This window comes from Calypte anna, chromosome 3 (genome assembly GCF_003957555.1).
Source record: "Calypte anna isolate BGI_N300 chromosome 3, bCalAnn1_v1.p, whole genome shotgun sequence".
NCBI lineage: Eukaryota > Metazoa > Chordata > Aves > Apodiformes > Trochilidae > Calypte > Calypte anna.
The window spans coordinates 8889547-8911660 of NC_044246.1; the positions used below are offsets into that span (position 1 = coordinate 8889547).

At 34.9% G+C, this 22114-nt stretch overlaps 1 protein-coding gene across 6 annotated transcripts in view; it reads right to left on the bottom strand.

The window, feature by feature from the left end:
* The window catches only part of CEP170 (centrosomal protein 170), an 87261-nt gene that overhangs the window by 23278 nt on the left and 41869 nt on the right, over nucleotides 1–22114 (bottom strand). For 5 of the 6 annotated variants that reach the window (XM_030447425.1, XM_030447424.1, XM_030447423.1 and 2 more), the window contains exons 5-6: nucleotides 20547–21193; nucleotides 2440–2566 (exon numbers count right to left, since the gene is read on the bottom strand). In XM_030447425.1, coding sequence (XP_030303285.1) covers nucleotides 2440–2566; nucleotides 20547–21193 — 774 coding nt within the window. Of the gene's footprint in view, nucleotides 1–2439; nucleotides 2567–8804; nucleotides 8955–20546; nucleotides 21194–22114 lie in introns of all 6 variants that reach the window. The other variant, XM_030447426.1, reaches the window with a different exon arrangement.

Consider the following 22114-nt stretch of genomic DNA (forward strand, 5'->3'; position numbering starts at 1 on the left):
ACTGCTCTGCACACCCTTTTGGGATCTTTCTCTGAAAACTTGTCACCAACATTTGCTGTTCCAGAAATATAAACTAGGCCATAGGGCTTCCCCCTCTGCAAGAATTCTCTAAGTACTTAATGGAATATCAGCAATCATTCTGGACATACTGTAGAATTGCACATATCTGCTACTTTCTATCTGAGGTCTTCTATCTTTTTCTTCCTCTCTACACGGTGTCTCATCTTTGATGAAGAATGCAAAGTGACTCACATCTATTTTCAAATAATTCATGTCAGGACACACAGTTGAGTGGGTAATATCTCTGAAATCTAACGATGGTTTTCCAATTCCTTGAGTGTTCTTCTTTGTAATTATTAAAAAATTTGGTGGTTCAGTGAAAAGCAGTGATTGCTTCCTGTGAAGATTGAGTCCTCCCAGAGTCCTACGAGATCACATCTTTTATATACGTATTCAGGCAGTCATCTTGCTTCTTGGTGAATTTCAAATGGTCTTTAGTAGCAGAAAGGTGTGGAGTTGTTCAGCACCATCTTTGGCTACATAGATGTTATGTGAAGTTCAATTATTAAGATTCCTAAAGAAATTATAGGTATCTAAGCCAACAAGACAGATTTTGTGGATTGGTTGTTAGATATATATATATATTTATACATATATACACACACACACCAAATTGTATTTTCATTACATCTTTGGTGCTTGAATGCTTTCTGCATTTCTCAAGTATTTTAGAATACTTGCAGTATGGGTATGCACTCCACAGCAGCTGCTTCACTTAAAATCATGAAGTTCTTCTAATGGTAAAAGCAGCATTTACCTCTAGTTACTGTCCCATGTGAAAGTGACAATTTCAAACGATACAAAAAACAAAACCCACCAAGCCCCTGACTAAGCACCCTAAGGATCAGGACCAAGAGCTAGGATTTTAAGAACCTTGTATGTACCCTAATCATAGAATGTCAGGTTGGAAGAGACTCGAGGATCATCTGGTCTAACCCTTCGAGGTAACAGGGTTGATCCTCCCAAGCAGTGCAAAATTTGCTCTTAATTTCCATTATTAGTACCTAAGTATTAGGTATAACAGATAATTTAATTTTTACTCCTTCCATCTCCTTTGACTTTTAATATACTATGCAAAGGAAGAAAAACCCAACAAAACTACCATGAGGGGTAAAAAAAGCTACTATAAAGCATCAGTTACTGGCAAGAATTCTTCCACTCATTGATACAGAATTTTGCATTAGACAACATCAAACACAAAATATCTTTCCTAATTTTCCCAAAAAGCGAAAAAAAGGCTGTGAAGTTAGGGCACATTTTATTTCTAGCTTTCTTTAAAATGATTTTCTTTTCCAATGCTTTTAAAACCATGCCAACTTTCTTCAAAAATTAATTTATCAGAAAAATAACTGCATTTCATTAACAACTTATAACATGCTTACATAGACTTTCATCTGCTGAACACAAACCTGAACAGAAATTCAGTTCCTAATCGATACAACACAGTAGCTTCATTTGGGAAGAAATTCCCAATATTTCCAATTTCATCTTTTTAATAGTTATTATTTATTCAACTTCAGAACTACAAATCATGCTCTTTCCCTTCCTTTCATTGTGCCAGAATAATTCATAGAATTAAAAGCTAACTGGTTTTTTCCCAGTCAAGAACAAACTGTACAGGTAAGATCTCTGTAAGGAACATAGAAAGTATAGAAATAAATTTGCATCACCAAAAATTGAGGGCAGTGAAATCTATGGATAGATAGTAAAATAATGAAAAGCTACATTAACTCCATCTCATAATCATCTTTAAGATAAGGAGAAGAAAACAAGAAAAAGTAAAGTAAGGCAAACAACTCCTTTATAGTCAAGAGTGTAGATCTGAAAGAATAAACCATTTAAACCATAGAAATGGGAATAGATTACCAAGGACATAGCCTGAGTACCTGGCACTCACAAGAGAGGGTGATAAAGGTGTTCCCTGGTGAGAAGGTTTCTGCTGTTTTCAACAACCATGAAAGGTTTCCAAGCTAAGGAAGTCTGCTGTGCCTCACCTGAATAATGACTGAATAATGAAGTCTCAGGTTCAACTGCTTAACAATCAATCTATTAAAGGTCATTTTGGAGTCAGTACTGAGAAAGAAGGAAATAAACACACTATGCAGACCAACCCAAGCTGCACTGAACTGATGGTTTCTTTAATATTAAACACGTATTTTTTTTGGTTTAGTAATGTTCAATTTTAATATTTGCATTCTTCTGCCATGCCAAGCAGCACTACTGCTGAGCTCATTTTTATGCTGTTTCTTCTAAAGGATACAAAAGAATTTCAGGTGAAGATGAAGCTCTAAGTGTAAGGAAGCTTCTTGTGATAATCACCCTTTTTTCCCTTTCATAGGTTTTTTCAGCATAAATTATGACAAATACAGCTTTTAATACCATTTTCTAATGGAGCAGGCACAGATGACTCCAATCTGAGGTCATCTTGGTCATGACGTGTGTGATTAGCAGCCAAACTGGCCCACTGTGATACCCAACGTTTGCTTCCAGGGGCAGGAGAACCTTCCTGAAGAAGAAAAAAAGCAGAAGAAAAATTACAACTGTTTGATGAAATGTTTGTGCTCTTTCCAGATTTTTTGCAGAACAGACATGTCAGAGAGTGTTTTCCTGGAAGAAGATGAAAAAGAAGTTTACCTTAGTAAATTTGAGAGTTACCAGCTCCAAAATGGCAAATAAGCAAACAAAATCTATATAGTTGCAGAATCGGTACAGAATAAACAGCATTTCCTAATGCAGAAAACCTTTAAACATCAGAACCTGTATAAAATATACAAGAACATGCCCTAGACTTATAACCATGCTTATTTCAGTACTTAGCCCAGAAGGACAGGGAAATACACATGAGTGTGGGTATGTTCAAAAATTCAAAATGTACTTCAGGAACAAAATGACATTTTATCAGTTTAGAAAAAGCCCTTGTCAATGAAACAGTGTATTTACTTCATCACGGAAAGACTATGCTAAGGAAGGAGAGAGTAAGATAATTTATGATGCAAAAGAGGAAAATCAGGTCTTTGGTCTAAACAAAACAAGAAGCAAAGAAAAAAGTTAATGTAATCAGTATCTGATAATTTTTTGCAGCTGACCTAGAAAACAAACTGATTTACTTTCTTGCTGGTAAGCCTTTTGAAACCATTTAAATGTAAGAGAAGTAAATATAAAATTAACACATCTTCTGAAGTTGTGTTGTTATAGTACTGAAGTATTTTTTCCAAAAGCTGATTTATAAATATAACCCAATATTACTGTTTTATTCAACATATTATAATCATCTCTTGCTCACATCTCCAAAATTAGACAACAGGCAACTGTTGATCCATATGCATTTGCATACGCACACACACATATGGGCTGCACACTATCAAAAGCCTTCTAGAAGTTTAGCAGAGTCTGATTTATTGGACTCAAAAGTCAAAGCACTGCACACGACAGAAGTCATTGATTACAGTTCCCAAGAAGCTGTATAACCAGAGGCAAGTCAAACAACAAATCAAAATTAAAGATCAACAAAAGAGATGTGAAGGACATGGAAATACCAGTAACTTGCTTAGTAAGGAGATCTGTAAGAGCTATTTCAAAGCCTAGCTGAAGATGTCCTCCCTGTTCAACTCTTGGCATTTCTGTTCAAAACTGATTTTTGCCTAATGCCTTGGCCACTCCGGGACTCATCTTTGTCCAGGAAGCAACTCTATAAAATTTATTTAGGAGAAATGGAATGGTGAACATTGTCACCTAGTGTATGATGACTCCAGTAAAAGTTACCCAGACACTTCAAAAGACTTCCATTTATGATTTTAAATTTCTCCTGATTGAATGACCCTAATTAATGAAAACGAGTCACAAATCTTTTTCAGAATATGACTATTAAGTCAGAGATGCACCAAATGATTTGTATCAACAATTAGAAAAATTTCAGCATTGTGAATTCATTTCTTAAAAATGTTACAAAATTCAAGCTTAATTACAGCAAAGGAAGGCAATTGTTTCTGTTATTCACAGGCATTTCTAACACAATGCAAGAAACAGGTTGCCAGAAAGAATACTACAAAAACCCCATATAAAAATGTGCAGCATTTGGGCACTGCAACTACTGCTGAAGCTTTTCTTTTATATCTATAAACTCTGCTATTTTCATTTCCTGTCTCCACCAGTGAGCTTCTATCTTTAATAAAAGAATTGCATCCAAAGCCAAATGAGACATCTCAATTGTTTGCTACAGAAAATGCCAACTACTTCCTTGTGTGCTACTTAAGCAATTCCAGAAATACAGATCTACTTATCAGAAATCTGAAATCCACTTCACAACAGAGAAATATACTAAGACTCTGCAAACTAACTGTAATAAAGCAACACGATAAGTTGCTTTTCTCTGAAAGTAATTACACTACCTAAAAATGTTTGCTATATAGCAGGGTATGTAAATGTGCACTCTGTGTATAAAAGCACAAACACAAAAGCTATGAAAAAGCAGTTTCTTTTGGTAGCAGCTAAAGCACATCCAAGAGGTGAAAAGTTTATATTATAAACACATAAAAAAGGTTACATTCACCTATTTTAATGTTCCTCCTGTAATCCATTCCAATTTGCATCTTATAGGCTGCCAAGTAAGCAACCTTCCAAATCTTCTCTTGAATACCAAAAGGAATTTCCTAGTCTTTCAGAAAAGCTGGTTTTCCATAAAAGATACCAGCCTGTTAACTTTGTGTTAAATCTGCTTTGCTTTATTCTTATCAAGAATTCAAATTAACTGGAGTAAAATATCTTCAGAAAATGTGCAAGTAGGTTCTGTGGACTTGAGATTCAGCCTGAAGAGTTAGGGCTTTCAGGCTTTACATCTGAAAAACAACAACCCACAGCACACACACATAACACCTGGAAGCATCTCCAACACTAGGCATTTCAGGGCAGAATCATATTTTTAAGAAATAAATTTCAACAAGCTGAATAACAAAAAATGTTTTTTCAGACACATATGCCAGTCATATATCATGCCATCCTTTCATAAACTGAAGTGCTGTCTTGAAAATAGTTCTTTCCTCCTCTCCCCACTCTACCTGCTTCAGAACCATATTCTGGGGGGGTGATGACTTTTTTTTTTGTTCAAATTTCCATACTGACTTTATTTACAGCCAGTGTATTCACACCTATTCTTGGAACAACACTTGAGTTCTACCTCAAATATCGTTTTTCTTTCTGTTGCACTTACTTGATGTATACAGCAAAACCCAACAATTGTACCCATCTTAGCTACTACTTTCCTAGGCTTAATGAACTGTATCAATCTATTCTTGTAAGGTAAATCTCAATTTCCTTAATAACCCAAGGTGCACTTTCTCAAGCCTTGTGTTCACTCTTAATGAAGGAGGTTAACGATTCTAGTGGCAGTATTTCAGAAGAAGTTCCATCAACACTTTCTACCATGGTGACAACATGGTACAACTGATATTTATTTTCTACTGACAATACATTTTCCAGGGTATCCAAAGGTCATATTTGCCTTTTCACAGCCATGTGACATCAGTGAAACAATCAGCCTATGTTTCAGTATAGCATCTAAGTTAAAGCAAGAAAGCAAGCCTTGAACTTTGGAATGAATGGTTTGCTCTACAGGAGGGTAGGAAATTAGTGTCATTAGAGAGTAATAACAAAAGGAAATATAGCTTCTGGATATACACTGCAGTTCTCCACTTCTGAGAAGCAATCCAACAAATATTTAGAGGAATAGTTATTCAGAATGTCAGTGTTATTATTTATTATATCTTCAGTAGAAAAGACATGAACTGGGCATTTAAAAGAATAAAGGAACATTACAGTCAATGGCACTGAAGACCCTAATGCAGAATCAGGTTTCTAATTGTGCTGCAGTCTTAACAAAAAGGTTAAAAAAAACCAAACCCAAAACCAAACAAAAATCAGATCTGTCCTTAAGAAGTACAAATTCAATGCTGACAAATCATGTACATTACTTAACTGTGGTTAGCACAGATAATTGGTCACTGAAAATTAAATGTGTAAATCACAGACCAAATATCTGCTGTACCTTTATTAAGCAATCTTACATAGTAAGAAAAATAAGAACAATAAGAACAATAACATTCTCTTTGTTCACTAACTTATCTAATTTTGTTCCTAAATCATACTCACCCTGGTTGGCAAGTGGCAGCTTATAATATAGAAAATTTTAAAATTTCAATGTTTTTAATCAGTTGGATTTAGCATTATTACTGTCTGCCTGTAACCACTGAAAAGGCAAGAACCAGTGCATGCAGGCTGAATCCAACTGGGCCAGATATTCACTCTACATTTCACTTAATTTCATGACATACGATACTTCAAGGTACCAATGCTTATCATATCAAAGCAAAAGCTAAGAATTTCTTTATAAGAAAAGCAATTTTTCAGATTCTTTCAAAGCACATTCCTGATACATCACAGGCCCTATAAGTTAAGATACTTAAATTCAGAATAATCTTCCAATCCCAAGTTGTTTTTTATAAAACCATCATTTCCCAAGTCATCTTTTCCATTTCCCTGAATTGAAATACCTTACATTTTTATTCTCTTGAGTGGCATTTTCTATGTCAATTATGAATTCACCTCATTCTTTAAATCATCTATAGGTACAACTGTGATGGGCAGCTGGAAGAAATGAGTGGGTGCAAGCTTGGAACACTGAGCTACCTGGAGGTTACCTGACTGTTGAGTGAAGGTGTTCAAATCAAGGTTTATTAATATATGATCTGCAGCTCAGTAATGCCATAAGTCTTCTAAAAACCACAAGCAAAGAACATGATAACCACATACTTTACAAATCAAACATATTTACCTTTTCCTAATGATCAAACAAACTGGTTGTAAGTTTTGGTGGTAAGACTTCAAATATTACTTCTCTGAATTACTAACTACTACTCTCAATTAATAATTACTAACTCTTCTCTCAATAGATATCCTCGTGATTATTGTCCCATTAAGATACTACAAAACACGCCTGTATTTTTTCTGAGCTACTCTTTTACTTCTGCATATATATCAACCAACTTCTATTTTTTACATTCTCCAATAAGCTTTCTTCCATCTTCATCTGTTCTCATCTCTTCCAACACAATCCTTGCCATATCCTCATTGCCTATGTCTGTTTTGCTTCTTTAACAACTGAACAATTTTCATGCCCATGAAACTATCATGCCTTGTAATAATCTTGTAAATTAGTGCTATGCCAAATAACCCATCCCCTTTTTATGAAGACCTTTTTATTCAGCAAAACATCCACAGTAATAAAAAGGCATCATTCTTGTAACTTCACTATTAATCAAATACTCATTAATACTCAAATATGCCATTGCCAGAAGGATTCTTAAAGCTGGCCTTTAAGAATCTTCTTAAATCTTAAGAATCTTTAAGAATCAACCTTCTAAAATAAAACCCTGTTATTTGCAAAATATGACAAATATGAAAAGCTCATTTATGTTCATACAATAATTGATGTATTCTTCTGCTTACAAATTACAGAAAGGCAAAAAACCCAATACTTCTAAAAATTTTAAAAACTGGTCTGACACAAAAGACTTGAGAGATGCAAAAGGCATGGAAAAGATGAGACAGATTGTGGTTATAAATCCATGCAAAGCAGCAAAGTCAAAAGCTAGTTTCCTCAAATTCTTCCCCACAATATGTCCAGGCTGCATGGCAATAATTTACTCGAATCAGTTACCTCACAGAAATTATTCAAAGATACCAATCTAGATACAATAACATTAGGACGGCACAGAAGCTGAAATACAACCATGATAAGGCACATCTAGGAGAAACAGACTCCTAAAAACAGTGATTTGCAAAGCAGGCACACAGAATCACACTTAAAGCTCCCGAGGCATTGCAGAAAATCTGCTTATATATAAAGTTTGCTAATTTACAGAATCATGCATCAGAAAAAATTTGCCATGGCAAGTGGAAGTAAGTGTGATGTGATTGGTTACTGATACCAGATTAATTCTGCTCCAGTGCGAGCCCATTCTGTTCCCAACACATTTCAAGTTATAGTTTATCCAGCACGACGATCCCAGAACGCCTCCCATGATTTCAATATGAAACAGTTAACATCTCGTTTGCAGGCGTATTCTGAGTCACATGTAAAGAACAGGAATTTTCCTTTCCTGAATCTTTCACCAACTGATTAAATTATACTGATTCTGAAGCAACTAGCCTAAGTGATTTCTCATGAGTGACATCTCACTTGTGAACTTATGAATGTAAAAACCTGAAGTCCTCTGGCTTTGGAAAAAATTTGAAATTCATTATCCACCATTTTTTTCCCTAGCTGATTTTGTGTCACACATTAGATGCATACACCTTATTTCTGAATTTTAATATAGTTACTTGCTTTGGGCTATAAAACATAATCAGCTTTTCCTCGGTTCTGCTGCACATCTTACAAGAAGCGTATACTGTGGAAATGTGTACAATATAATATTGAAAGGAAGCTCTTGCTACATTTCCACTACACTTTTGTTAATGCACACAGAAAGGTAGCAAAGTTTAAAACACTTTCACAATATTAAAGTGTCTCTCTTTGACAGAGAAGTTTTGAGAATGCAATGAAGGCCTAAGAAAAAAAGAAAATGTCTATAGATCTGAGCTAACATTTTCTTAGCAAGGTTTTGTTTGCTGTTTAATGCTTTCTGATCAGTTATTAGTGCTCTCTCTTATTGGAAGAAAAAAGAAGACCATCAAAAATTAAATTCTACCTCAGTGTCAAGAAATCCAGTTGTACTCAGTGGTCTTTTTTCTTCCAGCACTACTGCAGCAGAATTTATAGCCCAATCTTTTACTAAATCTTTCTGGTTCTCGTTGATAACAGGCCTATCATAATCCTGGCTGTCATCCACTCCAAATACCTGAAAATGAAACAAACCATTACATACATTAACCCAATACCATCCTGATACAGTGTTCAGTGTTAATGGATGGATGGTGGCATGCTGGATAGTGAGTTTAAATAGGTTTTATTCTATTATGTATATCTGTCATCTTGGTGAAATCTACAAATTAAACAGAAGAAATATCTACAGCAATTTAAAAAGAAAAAAATAAGAGCAGAAGTCTATGTCAACACTGAAAATTCTAGGAGCTGCTAGTTGGAATGGTCAGATATGACAAAATGACACTTTGATGAAAGAAACAAACGGCAGAGGCAAAATCAATACAAAAACCATTTTACAATACATTTCCCAAATAAGAAGAAAACAACTAGAACAACTTTTTTTTTTTTTGCTTTTTTTTTTCTTTTTGCTAGTATCCACTGAAAACAAGAAACAAAAATACTTATATCTGCTAATAATGCACTTATTGAATTCTTTCTCTAACACTAATTTACAGTTTTTCATTGCTGGGGACTTAGCAGATGTTACAAGTCCACCACGTCTTGGAAACTCATCTCATTTAACATGTGATTTGCCATGGTTGTTCTACTCCACTGTTCCCTACTGATGCTTATATTAATCTGCTTGTAAGAGAATAATTTCCACATGACATTTTAATGCCATTACTCAGAGAAAAGTACTAGAAAAACTGTATTACCAAGGCAATTTAGTAATAAGGACATAAGCAGGAGAGCCAGCATACTGTCTGTCAAATTTCTCATAAGCCACAGATACTAGAGAATATTAATTGCTTTCAGAATTGATGTATACTTCAAAAATCCTTAAGAGAATATTTAGTATCTCAGGAACACAAAACTTATAAAATTTACAAATTTCTGCCTAAGAAATAAATTCACTACTTTACTACTTGGGACTTTAAAAATTTGAATTGAAAATTTCCTCACATATAAAAAAACCTGTCAACATAAAGCAAGTCTTACAGAAAGATAAAGAAAAGGAAATCACCTTCAAAAATATTATCCACCTGTAAAAAATACCACTAGTGCAAGAAGCTTTCCCTAAAACTGTTCCTTAATTCAGTTTTGCACAGCAAAGCCAGAGGAACTGCTTGATGAAAATTTTGAACAAGGTGAGTGGATTTAAAATGGATTCACCACTAGATGGCCACAAACCATAACGGGTCCTGCTGTCTGAGAACATGTGAGGAAAACAGTCACCCTGTCATTCAATACCTGCTTATGCTCTTGTAATGTCCAGATATTGCTACAGTGTTTATACAATTATAACTGAGGAAGCTTTTTCAAATGCACCGGATTTTTATTTTGCTCTTGTACAAAAAGCCTGCTTTCTACAATTCTAAAATTACACAATGTTTTCAATTAATACATAAATCAACTCTAGATATGTTTAGGCACCAGTTCCTTAAGAGTATTTCATAAATATATCTTTTCTTTAAAAAAGTTTGACATAGCTTTCTTGCTCCTTAATGATACATTTTTGATTTGTATAATCAAGATTTTGTACAAAATGTATTGATTTTAGAAGATACAAACCAATTAGGGTCAACTGCCTCCCTTCTTTGAATAAATCACTATTCTGCAGCCACATTTTTCCTTCTTTAATATTGTTCAATATTAAATGTGGGGGTTGGTCTCTTTTCCCAGGCAACTCTCAGCAAGACAAGAGGGCACGGTCTTAAGTTGTGCCAGAGGAGGTTTAGGTTGGATATTAGAAAGAATTTCTTCACGGAGAGGGTGATCAGATATTGGAATGGGCTGCCCAGGGAAGTAGTGGATTCTCCGTGTCTGGAGATATTTAAAAAGAGACTGGATGTGGCACTGAGTGCCACTCAGACCTAACTCAGTTAGGTCTGGTAACTGCAGTGGTAGTGGATCAAGGGTTGGACTTGATGATCTCTGAGGTCCCTTCCAACCCAGCCAATTCTATGATTCTATGATTCTAGGAAATGAAAGAGTTTTACATGTCCTTAAAAATGCAATGTTCTTATAAATTCCAATTCTAGTGCATAAGCACCTGAAGGAAAATAAAAATTCAACAATTCAATATCTAATCAAGACTACAGGAGTAAATTGCTGCCTTTAACTTGTTTCAATCTTGTGGCACATTCATCTACCATGTCAAATTTCCTTACTTGTATCACAAAACAGGACCTAAGACTTCTTCCTGTCAGTCTTACTTTTTCTAGTACAGAAGTTCTACTTAAGCAAAGCTTGTTATTCATTTTCTATTACTGAAACTACTACAAACCCTAATTTGAACACTGCCTTTTTTTTTTTTTATGAAAGAAAATATAGGTAAGCAATATAGGCAACAAGATCCAAGCAACAGATTTACCTCCTAATACTAATCCTAATACTACCTCTCTATATATTGCAGGGATATCATAGGCCAGAACAAAATATTTATGTACAGTAGTATTAGAAAGGGAAAGCATCTTCATGATAATTGCATATTTTAACACTACTCATTTATTCCACATTTAGGAGCACTGGTATGTGCAAGTAAGGGCCCTGTCGAGGTTCCACTGCTATACAACTGTACAGCTCCTTTTCTTAGAAAGAAAGAAGAGATTCATGTGCCATCCAGTCCAAACACTAAACTTCAGAACAGTGATATACGAAAACCCTTTAAAAACAACACCATTAGTATATAAAGACTTCAAATTTGGAAACTATGTAAAAGAGAAAGCAATTCATGTCTAGTATTTGACAAAATTTAGAACACGACTCACATGCCCATCACACATCTGCAGCAAATGAGTACTATCAGAATTTCAGGATTAACTGATGCCCTTACAGTGTTCACCAAACAGTGAGAAGCAGCCGTGGAATAACCTGAAGGCTTCTGTTAAAAATCTATTCTCCACCATTTAGTGAACTGTAATTTGTATTTTATGGATTAATATAATAAGGTCTGTGTGTAAAGAGTGGGTTGTTGTGGTTGAAGCCTGGAACAGACAGAGATCTCTGTCTTCCTACAAAGACTGAATGACATTCTTCAAGGCTTCCAATTCTTCAGAAGTTTCTGTTCTCTGAACATCTTCATAATTTCAAAGTAATTTAAGGAAATCTAGGAGACAACCAGACCAAAAAATTCCTGAAGAAATGTTAATGACAACTATCACTGCATCTCTTGTTTGTATGAAAAGATGGAAGTTTCTTTTTGTAAAGTTTGTGTTTGTCAGAGCAGCAGCTACAGCTTTAAAGAGATGCAACTACCACCTGGTATTTTGATTAACTGAGTTTTGGGGAACAAAAAGATGAAGCCAGGTTCCAAGATACAGCCCCCAGTACCCATGTGAAGCATATTAAGATGAGGGCCAGGACCTTCACAGCAGTGCATGATAGGAGGACAAGGGATAATTTACATAAACTGAAACAAGAGAGGTTCAGGCAGGACATAAAGGAAAGCTTTTTCAGCCTAGGGAAAGCAAACCAAAGTTGCCCAGTCTCTGCATTTGTAGGGTGTGAAGACCAAAATGAATAAATTCCTGACCAAGATGTCTGACCTCAAAGCTGACCCTGCTCTGAGGATAGGGTGGGACCAGAAACCTTTTAAGGTCCTTTCTAGCATATGTGATCCTATGAACCTTAATAACAGTGACCCTAGATGACAGCTTAGTATCTCAACACAGCCTTCTAACTCAGTCAGTCTTGAGAACACCCAAAGGGAAATTCAATAACTTCTCAACTGATGGCAAAATAATAGCAGCTTGATGTAGGTATTAGTAAGTTTCATCACTTCATCTCAGCAACAGTTTTTTGGACACTGTAACTGAGAATGTAACTTTATCTATACAAAGCAGTGATTAAAAATTTTTTTATCCAATAACAAACAAGAATTAATAAAATTTATATAACACAATACAAGCAAGATGCAATCATTGCAACAAGTAGTGGTATATTTTGGGAGACAGCATGAGTTACATGACCAAGATCGAACACATGCCTTGCCCTGTTCTGCAAGGGCTAATTTTATAGGAAGCAGAATAATCTGCTTTGGCAAGCCATATGTATTTCCCTGAGAAAACAGCTCATGACTCAGAGCACACCTGCTTGTCACAATATCTGAAACACAGCTTTAGCACAAACTTGCTTTAACGACTGGGAATTGGTCTTGTTCACTCTCCTCCCCCCTCTCCCCTGCTGCCTTATTAGTGTATTTTATCTCACAGATGAACTATACTAGAGGTTAGTATAATGTCTTTAGAATTACTTATCAAAAGTGATGATTCTTTAAAACCAGAGAAGCTGTTTTTCATTATTCACCTTCTAGAAATTAAATAAAAAAAAAAGGTCAGACAAATTTATTGAAACAGGAAACATTTTTATGAAGAAAAAGGAAGAAAATGGATTAGCTAAAAAACAACCAACCAACCAACCCAAACCCCAAATAAGCACCAAAATCCCACTTGGTATTTTCCTTATGTGCTTTTTATAAACTTTAAAGTTATTGAGTAAGAAAAAAATTTTTCTTGTTGTATCTCACCTAAATTCTTTTCACAGTTCCTAATGCTGGGAATTTACACTTATTTTAACTGCAGGGCACTAATTATAAACTAATTCAAAGTTCATGAAGATCACACTGCAGTTCTTCGATGCTGTAATTACTCGATACAATATGTCCAAAGATCCAGTTCCTCATACAAAAAATTAATAAAGATATTGACATCAATGGAAAAAAAAGTCTTATTTGAAACTCAGGTATGTTTACTCAGTTTCATAGCACATTATATATATTAGAACATGGACCCTATTGTTCTGCATAAATACTAAGTATAAAAAGCATTAGAAAGCATTTTTTAAAGTACTAAACACAAAAGCATAAATTTTATTGAAAATATAAATCTCAAGAATAGTTTTAAATTTCTGAGCTTCTGAAGTTTCCCCAATAACCTTATTGATGTAGTCTTAATTTAAAGTATATGCAGTAATTTCTGATAATCTTGAGGACATTAATAGAAAACCAACAAATAAATAATAAGCACTCTAGTTGCAATAAAGAAAGCTATAAATAGGAACCTATCCATTAATTGTGGCATTTGTAAACTAAAAGTATATAATAATATAATACATTATATTATAAATATATAACTACATAATGATATTTTAATAACTATTATTATCATCATCATCATCATCATCATCATCCTTCTATTCTATCATTTCCCAACAACAGCTACAACCACAATCTGGAACAGTATTTGAAAAGAATGAGGATTTAAATGCTATTTATTTCAATGTCAGCAATCTGACCAGAACAAAAGTGACCAGAACAAAATTCAGGGATAACAAAGTATGTAAAAGAGAATTCCAAGATAAACCATTAAAAAAGCAAACTAAATGAATGTGGACCACAGGTAAGGGACAAGCAGCTGTACTGTACAGTGCATTAAAGATGGGAGCATGGCAAAATAAAACAAGGAACAAGTGATTAAATTTGAAATATTGTATTTGCCATTGTAAAGTGATGGGTATGGAAGTTATAACAGCTATTATGTTTCATAGCTTTTCAGGGGAAAGGAAGATGATGAGTATATTTGATTTCTCACAGAAGTAAAATAGAAGTAAATTTCAGAAACTGAGCTGTGAACTAATCCAATCAGACCAGCAATAAAAAGAAAAAATGGGGGAAAAAGAAAAAAATAAAAAAAGAAAAAAGAAAAAAGAGAAAGAGAAAAGAGACAGGAATTTGGAAACACAGCAAGCAAGCAAGATTTGGACACAGATTCAGTGTAGTAACCAAGAAAAGGAAGTATGTAAAAGCCACACGCAGAGGATACTTGATTGAAGAGAAGACTCCAGAGAGCAGGGTAATGGAAGAGGCTTCAATCCATACTGCAGAGCATCTTGGCAACACTGTGCTTACTGCTAAGACTGAGCTCCTCATAATTCTTACACAGAAGGCAGTCCAGACTTTCATAATATACAGTAAATTGGTTGTTTAAAAAACCAGTTACTAATCAGATAGAAGAAACAAAAGGCAAACATCTTCCTCCCACCTTTGCAAAACTGATAAGTCAGAGTGGAATGCCCAAACACACTTAGTGTTAGGCTATTGCATGAGTTGTGTTTAATCAAGTTGCTTCTGAGTAAGTCTGACTTTAATAGTTTTTGCTTGCTCTTGGCAGTTATCCCAGCCATTCCAGGTGAATAGATCCTGTTCCACGTAGGGCATCTCATTAATAGCCATGAAATTTCACAGAAGTTGTTTATGTAAATTTTATTGTATATTTGAGATATAGAGTCAGATGCAAGATGCTCTGATGTAAAAAAAACTACATAAGCAAATGAAAAGGATCAATGGCCCAAGCCTAATAACTTCCTCATACTAGGTGCCTGTTACATATTTACATGCATACATGGTTTGTACCTATTAGCTACAGTGAGTAATTAATTTCGTTCAGAATTCTATATTCAAAAGGAAACAATAAGCTTAAACACTGTAAGACTCCTTCCCTCAGAAGAAAAAAGATTACAAACATCCTATTGACAAAGTCTGCATGCTCAGGTGATTTGATTAGGCTTCAACTGATCTACTACTTTTTCAGTATTGTATTCATAAAATACAGTCATTTTGTAACCAGGGCACTCTGGGGGGCTAAAAGGCATTGCTAAAAGGAAATGCCTCAAGCAATGATAAAAGCAATTAAAACCAGAGGGTCTAAAAAGACCTAAGACCTGGAAGTAATTTTCTGAAAAGAGAGATTGATTCTTTAAACAGGTAATGAAAATGCTGAGATTTCTTTTTTTTTTTTTCTTTTAACTTATTTCCTGCCTGTTCATTCTTTTCAGGCAGTTTGTAGTTTACAATATTGCAAAAATTTGCCCAGAGGAGTTTCTTATTGTGTATTTTAACTCCATAATAAGAGGACTTATTATAACATGTATGTTAAGTACTGTAATGAAAAACATTTCATCCTCCCTGCTTCACTTGCACTGTAAATAGAAGGTTTTGGAGGAATACAGTTTTAGTAAAGGAATACACATTTTCTAATATACCTTACAGATCTTTAAAAAAGTTTGAATTTGGTATGTGGCTGCATGTTCTAAAGTCATTGCGTGTTATTTATGTTGTGTATTATGCATCTAAATTACTCTATACTTCTCACAGAACTAAGCTGACACATATGTGTAACAATTAATAAAATACCTATTTAAGATTTTGTCACTCTTCCTTTCAAAATACTAAGTATTATATCAATCTTAAACTTCTCAGTCCACAGTTCTTCATTTAGCTGTTATCTGCTTAATACATCTGTGAGATTGGTAACAGTTTAAGGCTTGCAAGAGTGTATAAAAGGTCTGGTAAACAAGCTTTATGAACACTTAAAGCAACAACAATAAAAATCATTCAGAAGAACACAGTCCTTGAAGAACACATTAGCCAGTAATACAATGTGGTATCAACAGACATAACCTGGGATCAAAAAGAGTAAGAAGACTCAATTTTATTGTAATTGCCTTTTAGAACCGGATGCCATTCATACACACACTCAAAGAAACCCTGGTGTCACCAACACAGCTCTCACTCCTAAATTGTTTGTTATTCCAAATTTTTAAAGAGGGAAAAAGAATATCCGTCAAGATTGTGTCCATAAAACTTTATGTATACTCTTTGCATGGTATGTAATCAAGTAAAATTAGAGATGACAGCACATACATTAAAAACCAGGCCATTACTATAGCCTGTCTACATAAACAAAGACTTTAAACCTTTTCCAAATTAAAATAAGCTGGAATTTAATCTAAAATAAGAACTTTGAACAGAAAACAAAATAACTGAATGGTCACAATAGTTCTTTTTGAAGATGGAAGAAGGATGGACAGAGGCTTGATTTTTGCTACTCATTTTATTGAAGTTTTACTTCTGGATGGGAATGAGTATGCTGAATCTGAGACCTAAATTTACTTTGCTGATTAAAAAAAACCCTATTATTTATCACAAAACTTAAATTAGTCTAATGTAACTACAGAATATAATTTTGGGATGAGAGAGAACTTCACCTAAGACCAATGTCTCCACATTCATACGAGCTACTGTAACATGCTAGACTCCCTGGGTAGCTAAGCTGATCAGAATCGAAACAAAGCATATGTGTGGCCTCTGTTCTCCCTCACATGCATAAAGGATTTTAACTCTGCCATACTTCCATGAAGTATTTCCATTCAGAAATATCCTGAAATGAAATTGGATGAAGAAGAAGAACAAAAACCTACACATAACAAACAAAAAAGGAACTCTCATGAGCCTCCCCAAAAAGAGCTCGGAAAAAACTGTGTTGCTTTTCATCTTTTTGCAATAGCCTCAGTGTTTAATATTTCAGACACATCCAGAATTATCTGCACATTCATTCATTAAAAGCTATTACTGGCAGTACTTTGCTTTACTGAAAAAAAGGGAACTCCTTGGCTTGATAATTTGCACTCTTTATTTCAACAAAAAGCATCATGAATTCTTTCATCCACTGACAGACTTACCTTTTCTAAGGCCTAGGAAGAGGTTTTAACCTGGTAAGACTCATGAGAACAACTTCCTTCTAAGAGAACAAATTTGATTATTTAAAAAATGTAAATCAGATAGAAAATGTATAACTCAGTGCAAAATAGAGAGGAATTTCTCTAGATAACTGAAGAAAGCACTGAACCTACCTAAAGGGCAGAACAGCTGGATGTGAAGGAGAAACAGATCCTATGACGCTGCCCTATTTTCTTGTGTCTTTTATGTGCTAAAAGTAACAATTAAAACATGTCCTAAATCAAATCAAGATCCTGAAATTGTTTTACTTTGTATGTAATTGTTAGCTGCAACAGTAAGCACACCATTCTTCTTGAGAGAGTTGTGACTTTCGGAAAATATTTGAGCAGAGAATATTGTATGCCTTGTATGTTTAAGGGAGTTGCTGCAGTATATAAGAGCAGCTTTTCTTCTTTAATACATTGATGAAAATGGTAACTTTAAAAAGAACTCTGCAAGTATAAAAAAAAAGCCAGCACCTATTATTCAATCGTAACTTTCTTTCACATTATTTTATTTTCTAAACCTGTTTGCCTAGTAACCAGTTCATACTTTTGCCCGTCAAATCTTGATATGTTGGACTGATTATTTTTCTTTGGAAGCTTTAGTTTTAGGTAAGAGACAGACATTCCCTCCAAGACAGTCAACACTGCAGATAAATGATAACACCTCTCTCTCAGGGAATATCTCACTAAAAACCTTTTCTCTGTTACTTAGAAAAGGTCTTCCTCTTGCCCTCTGGCTATTTTTATGTCCTTTTCACATTGTCTTTTTAAAACACAGGCTTTAAAACCGAGAAGAAAAAAAAGAATACATTGTATGTTATTCTACTCCTTTCCTTCTCCAGAGACAATACTTCATTCTTAGTGACTGAAAGACTAGCAGAGGAAGAAATGGATCCTAAGCAATCCAAATGAAATCAAGATGTTGATTAAGCAGGACAGCATCTTTCTTGGATTTTTAAATAATTCACAAAAATCTATTTCCTTACGTCATTTTCCTATAATCTTTTGTAAAAGGCTACATTAAGCACAAAGAGAACTTCTGCAGGAAAAAATTAACAGCATTAAGGTCGTTCCCCCCTTTTTAAAAATTACATAGGTAGATAGCTTTTTTTTCCATTTTTCTGAAATCTTAACTTTGATTCCCTCCATATCTCTCTTGGATTCTTAACTCAGAGAAGCAACATTAACCTCACCTTGATTTTTGACAAGTTAATGCCACCCTTGTATTTGTGGTTTGCTCTTATGTTCCCTTCCAGGGAAAAGGGAAGACAGACCACAGGAATAAGGCTAAGGCTAAATTTTTTCAAGTGAATGAGTCACACTGTTAGTAATCTGTGGATATATTGGTCATTTTTATCCTTCCTTCCAGTAAAAGGGAAAAAATACCCCAAAATATTTTATTCCATATGAAATTTGACACAGATCTTGGCTCCACTGTAACATAAATTGCTACTGATGGGCCTGCAGTATTTTTGTGAACCTTTTGGACAGCTATCCTTGCTATTTATACTGTATTGTCACTCCAACCCTATCAAATGTAACTCTTGAATTCCAGTTAATCTTTACACCCAACAGACAATCTGAAATAAGACTCAGTTTAGCAAAATGTAACTGCTCAGAAAAAGGACAGACTTGCCAACAAAGAAAGAGAGGTTATATTGGATTTAGTGACAAAAATATAAACAAGTCACAGAATCACAGAATGTCAGGGGTTGGACTGGACCTCTGAAGGTCACCAAGTCTAAGCCCCACTGACCAAAACGAGGGCAAGTCACTCAGAAATGCATCCAGATGGGTCTTGAAAGTCTCCAGAGAAGGAGACTCCACAATCTCTCTGAGAAGCCTGTTCCAGGGCTCTGTAACCCTTACAAAAAAAAAAATTCTTCCTCATGTTGAGGTAGAACTTCCTGTGCTCTATCTTGAATCCATTGACCCTCATCCTATCATAGGGCACAAGTGAGAAGAGGTTGTCCCTTAATTCTTTTAAATCCTCTATAAAGCAGTACAGCAGTCACCAGGTTAACACAAGTCCTTGTCTTATTCCTCACTAATCCAACTTCAGAAAGCTATCACATTAGTAATTTAAAAAAGAAGAGAAACAAAGCTGAGCTTTTGTCTTCCATCTGGCTTTGGTTTTCTTCATTGGATGTTGTCTGCACTCTGTAAAAATAACATACTTTTTCCACATTAACCAATCAATAAGAATTGTGCAGCAGAATGAGTAAGCAGTGAATTTCCTGTTAAATTGGCCAAAACATTGCCTAGATTTGGATGCCAGCATTCTACAGCAGTCTAGGGAAACAGAAGAGTAACAGAAAAAAAAAATCCTCTTCGAGAGTCAGTTAAGTCAAATAATTAAACATAGGTGCTACTATCTTCCTGTTGAATGCAAAGAAAGAGTTATTTGCAATTATTTAACTGCAAATACAGTTTGTATTGTTGTTACATTGTTACCAAGAAGCAAAAGTTATTCACTCATCATTAGATTCCTAAGTCTAATGAAGAATACACCTATATTCCAACTATGAAGATGTAATTGCTGTCATACTAACATTTTTTGAAAACTAAATCATTTTTATACTTACTTTTTATAATGGATGCTGCAAATTAAGTTATTGTTATTGAATGTACCTTTTTTCTAAGTATAGAAAACATTTGCGATCTATTTCTCTATGGTAATTTGAATGGGACCAATTTATATACTGAGAACTACAGAGACCATAGGATTTTGGGAACAGGTGAGCATTTCTATAGGCACATAAGGATTGCAAACCTAGTAACTCTCACAAAAATGCTTGCAAGTTGAGTTCTGTTGCCAAGTACTCCCACAGCATGTAAATCTTGTGAAAGCACATTAAAACTACCAAACTAAACGATCAGCAGGATCAATCAGGAATAATTTTTAGCCAAGTGCCAGCTCCTGCTTTTACACTATTTTGTATTCCATCATTAGAGACTGGCTTTAAAAATTGTACTATTGCAGCAGCTTTAACAAGAAGAACTGAAGTGGTAGACTATTGCCCACACACCACATACCTCTCAGTATACAGTTTAGGTTTCTCACCTTGTCAATCATTTTACGGGCTTCCATTTCTTCAGAATTGGGATTTTCCAACTCAATCGTGTAAGTACCTTTGTCACTCTGGTCATCCTCATTGTCCTTTTCAGTAGCAGCAGAAGTATGTTGGCTTTTCAACTTTTTGTCCATCTCCTGGTTCTGACCAGGCCTATGGCCAAGACTTCCCGAACTCCTTAACAATGCAGCTTGTAAGGCAGGTAATGCAGCAGAAGGTTCTTCTGATTTTTGTTTTAGAAGTTTTGCATGAACACCATGTACTGCTCTGTGATGCAATGAGCCAGCTTGCACAGATGAAGGGAGTGCTTTCTCTCCTGATGTAGGTTTCACTCTTTCAGCTCGGGCATGAGGTGTTGGAGATGGAGATTCTGAGCACAGAGCTCCTACATTCTGAGAAAAAGAGTACGAACGTCTCTTTCGAGGATGGTCTTCATCAAAAAACTCAATCATAAAGGCAGTCTGACTCAAACCAGCTTGCTCTTGCTGCTTTTCTGTGGAATGGACTTTCTGGTGTGACTTTTTCTGCTCTGTATGATGATGCCTTAGGTGTTCTTCAAGTGCTGCCCTCTTACTGTAATGCCGGTGTGCACCGGCGTTTTCTGAATCACTCTGTGTACCATCATCATGCTTATTCCCTACAAGCAAAGCAAAAGAATATTCAGCACAGTGAAACAAACAGAAAAACCCCATCAACCCAACACATACATAATAAAAAAGGAAACTAAGAAAGGAAAGATTTTAAATTGTTTTTCTGTTTAGACTCCAACAGCTTTTAGTACTTGGATCTGCAAATTTTGTACAGCTCCTAGTGATGCATTCAGCTTGCTATGAGTCAAACAATGGAACAATTTCAAAGCTGATCAGTAACAGCAGTGCATTTGAATTACCCTTTTCACCAAAATTCTCATCTGTGAATACATATCAGTGACTTACAAAAGTGAGTATTTTACCAGCTCTATCTATCCCAGTTACACTAATTTTGTTATGCAGCCAGTTGATTATGAATGACTTCTGAAACATTCTAGGAAGGACTAAGAGGAAAAAGAAAACCCTAAAATAGTCATTTTGGTAGCTGAAAATACCCACTGAGAGCTAGAGTTCACATTGTTTGATTCCTTACACATTTACACCAATTTAGTATGAAAAATGTCTGCTGAAAATTGGAATGAATTGTTTATTACTCTTTCCAAGAAGTACAATGAGTTTTTCCATCATTCACTCCAACCATCTGATGTATGCATGTGAAATTTTTGTTATTACTTATTCATTCCACAAACTACTTTGAGATCTATGAATAAGGATTATGTGTCCAATAAATCACATACATGCCTGTAAATATACTATGCAATGTATACCTGAAAATGCTTGGAAGGCCAAATACTCATACACAGCAAGTCACATATAACACAGAACAACGTTATGTACAATGAAGGGATGGAACAGTTTTACCTTCTTTGAACTCTCTTGGGATCAGGTCTTACTCATGTATACATAGATTGTGCAGTTTATTATTTCTGTTTTTCATTCTCAAAAGCATAACTATTTTAAGGATTTCT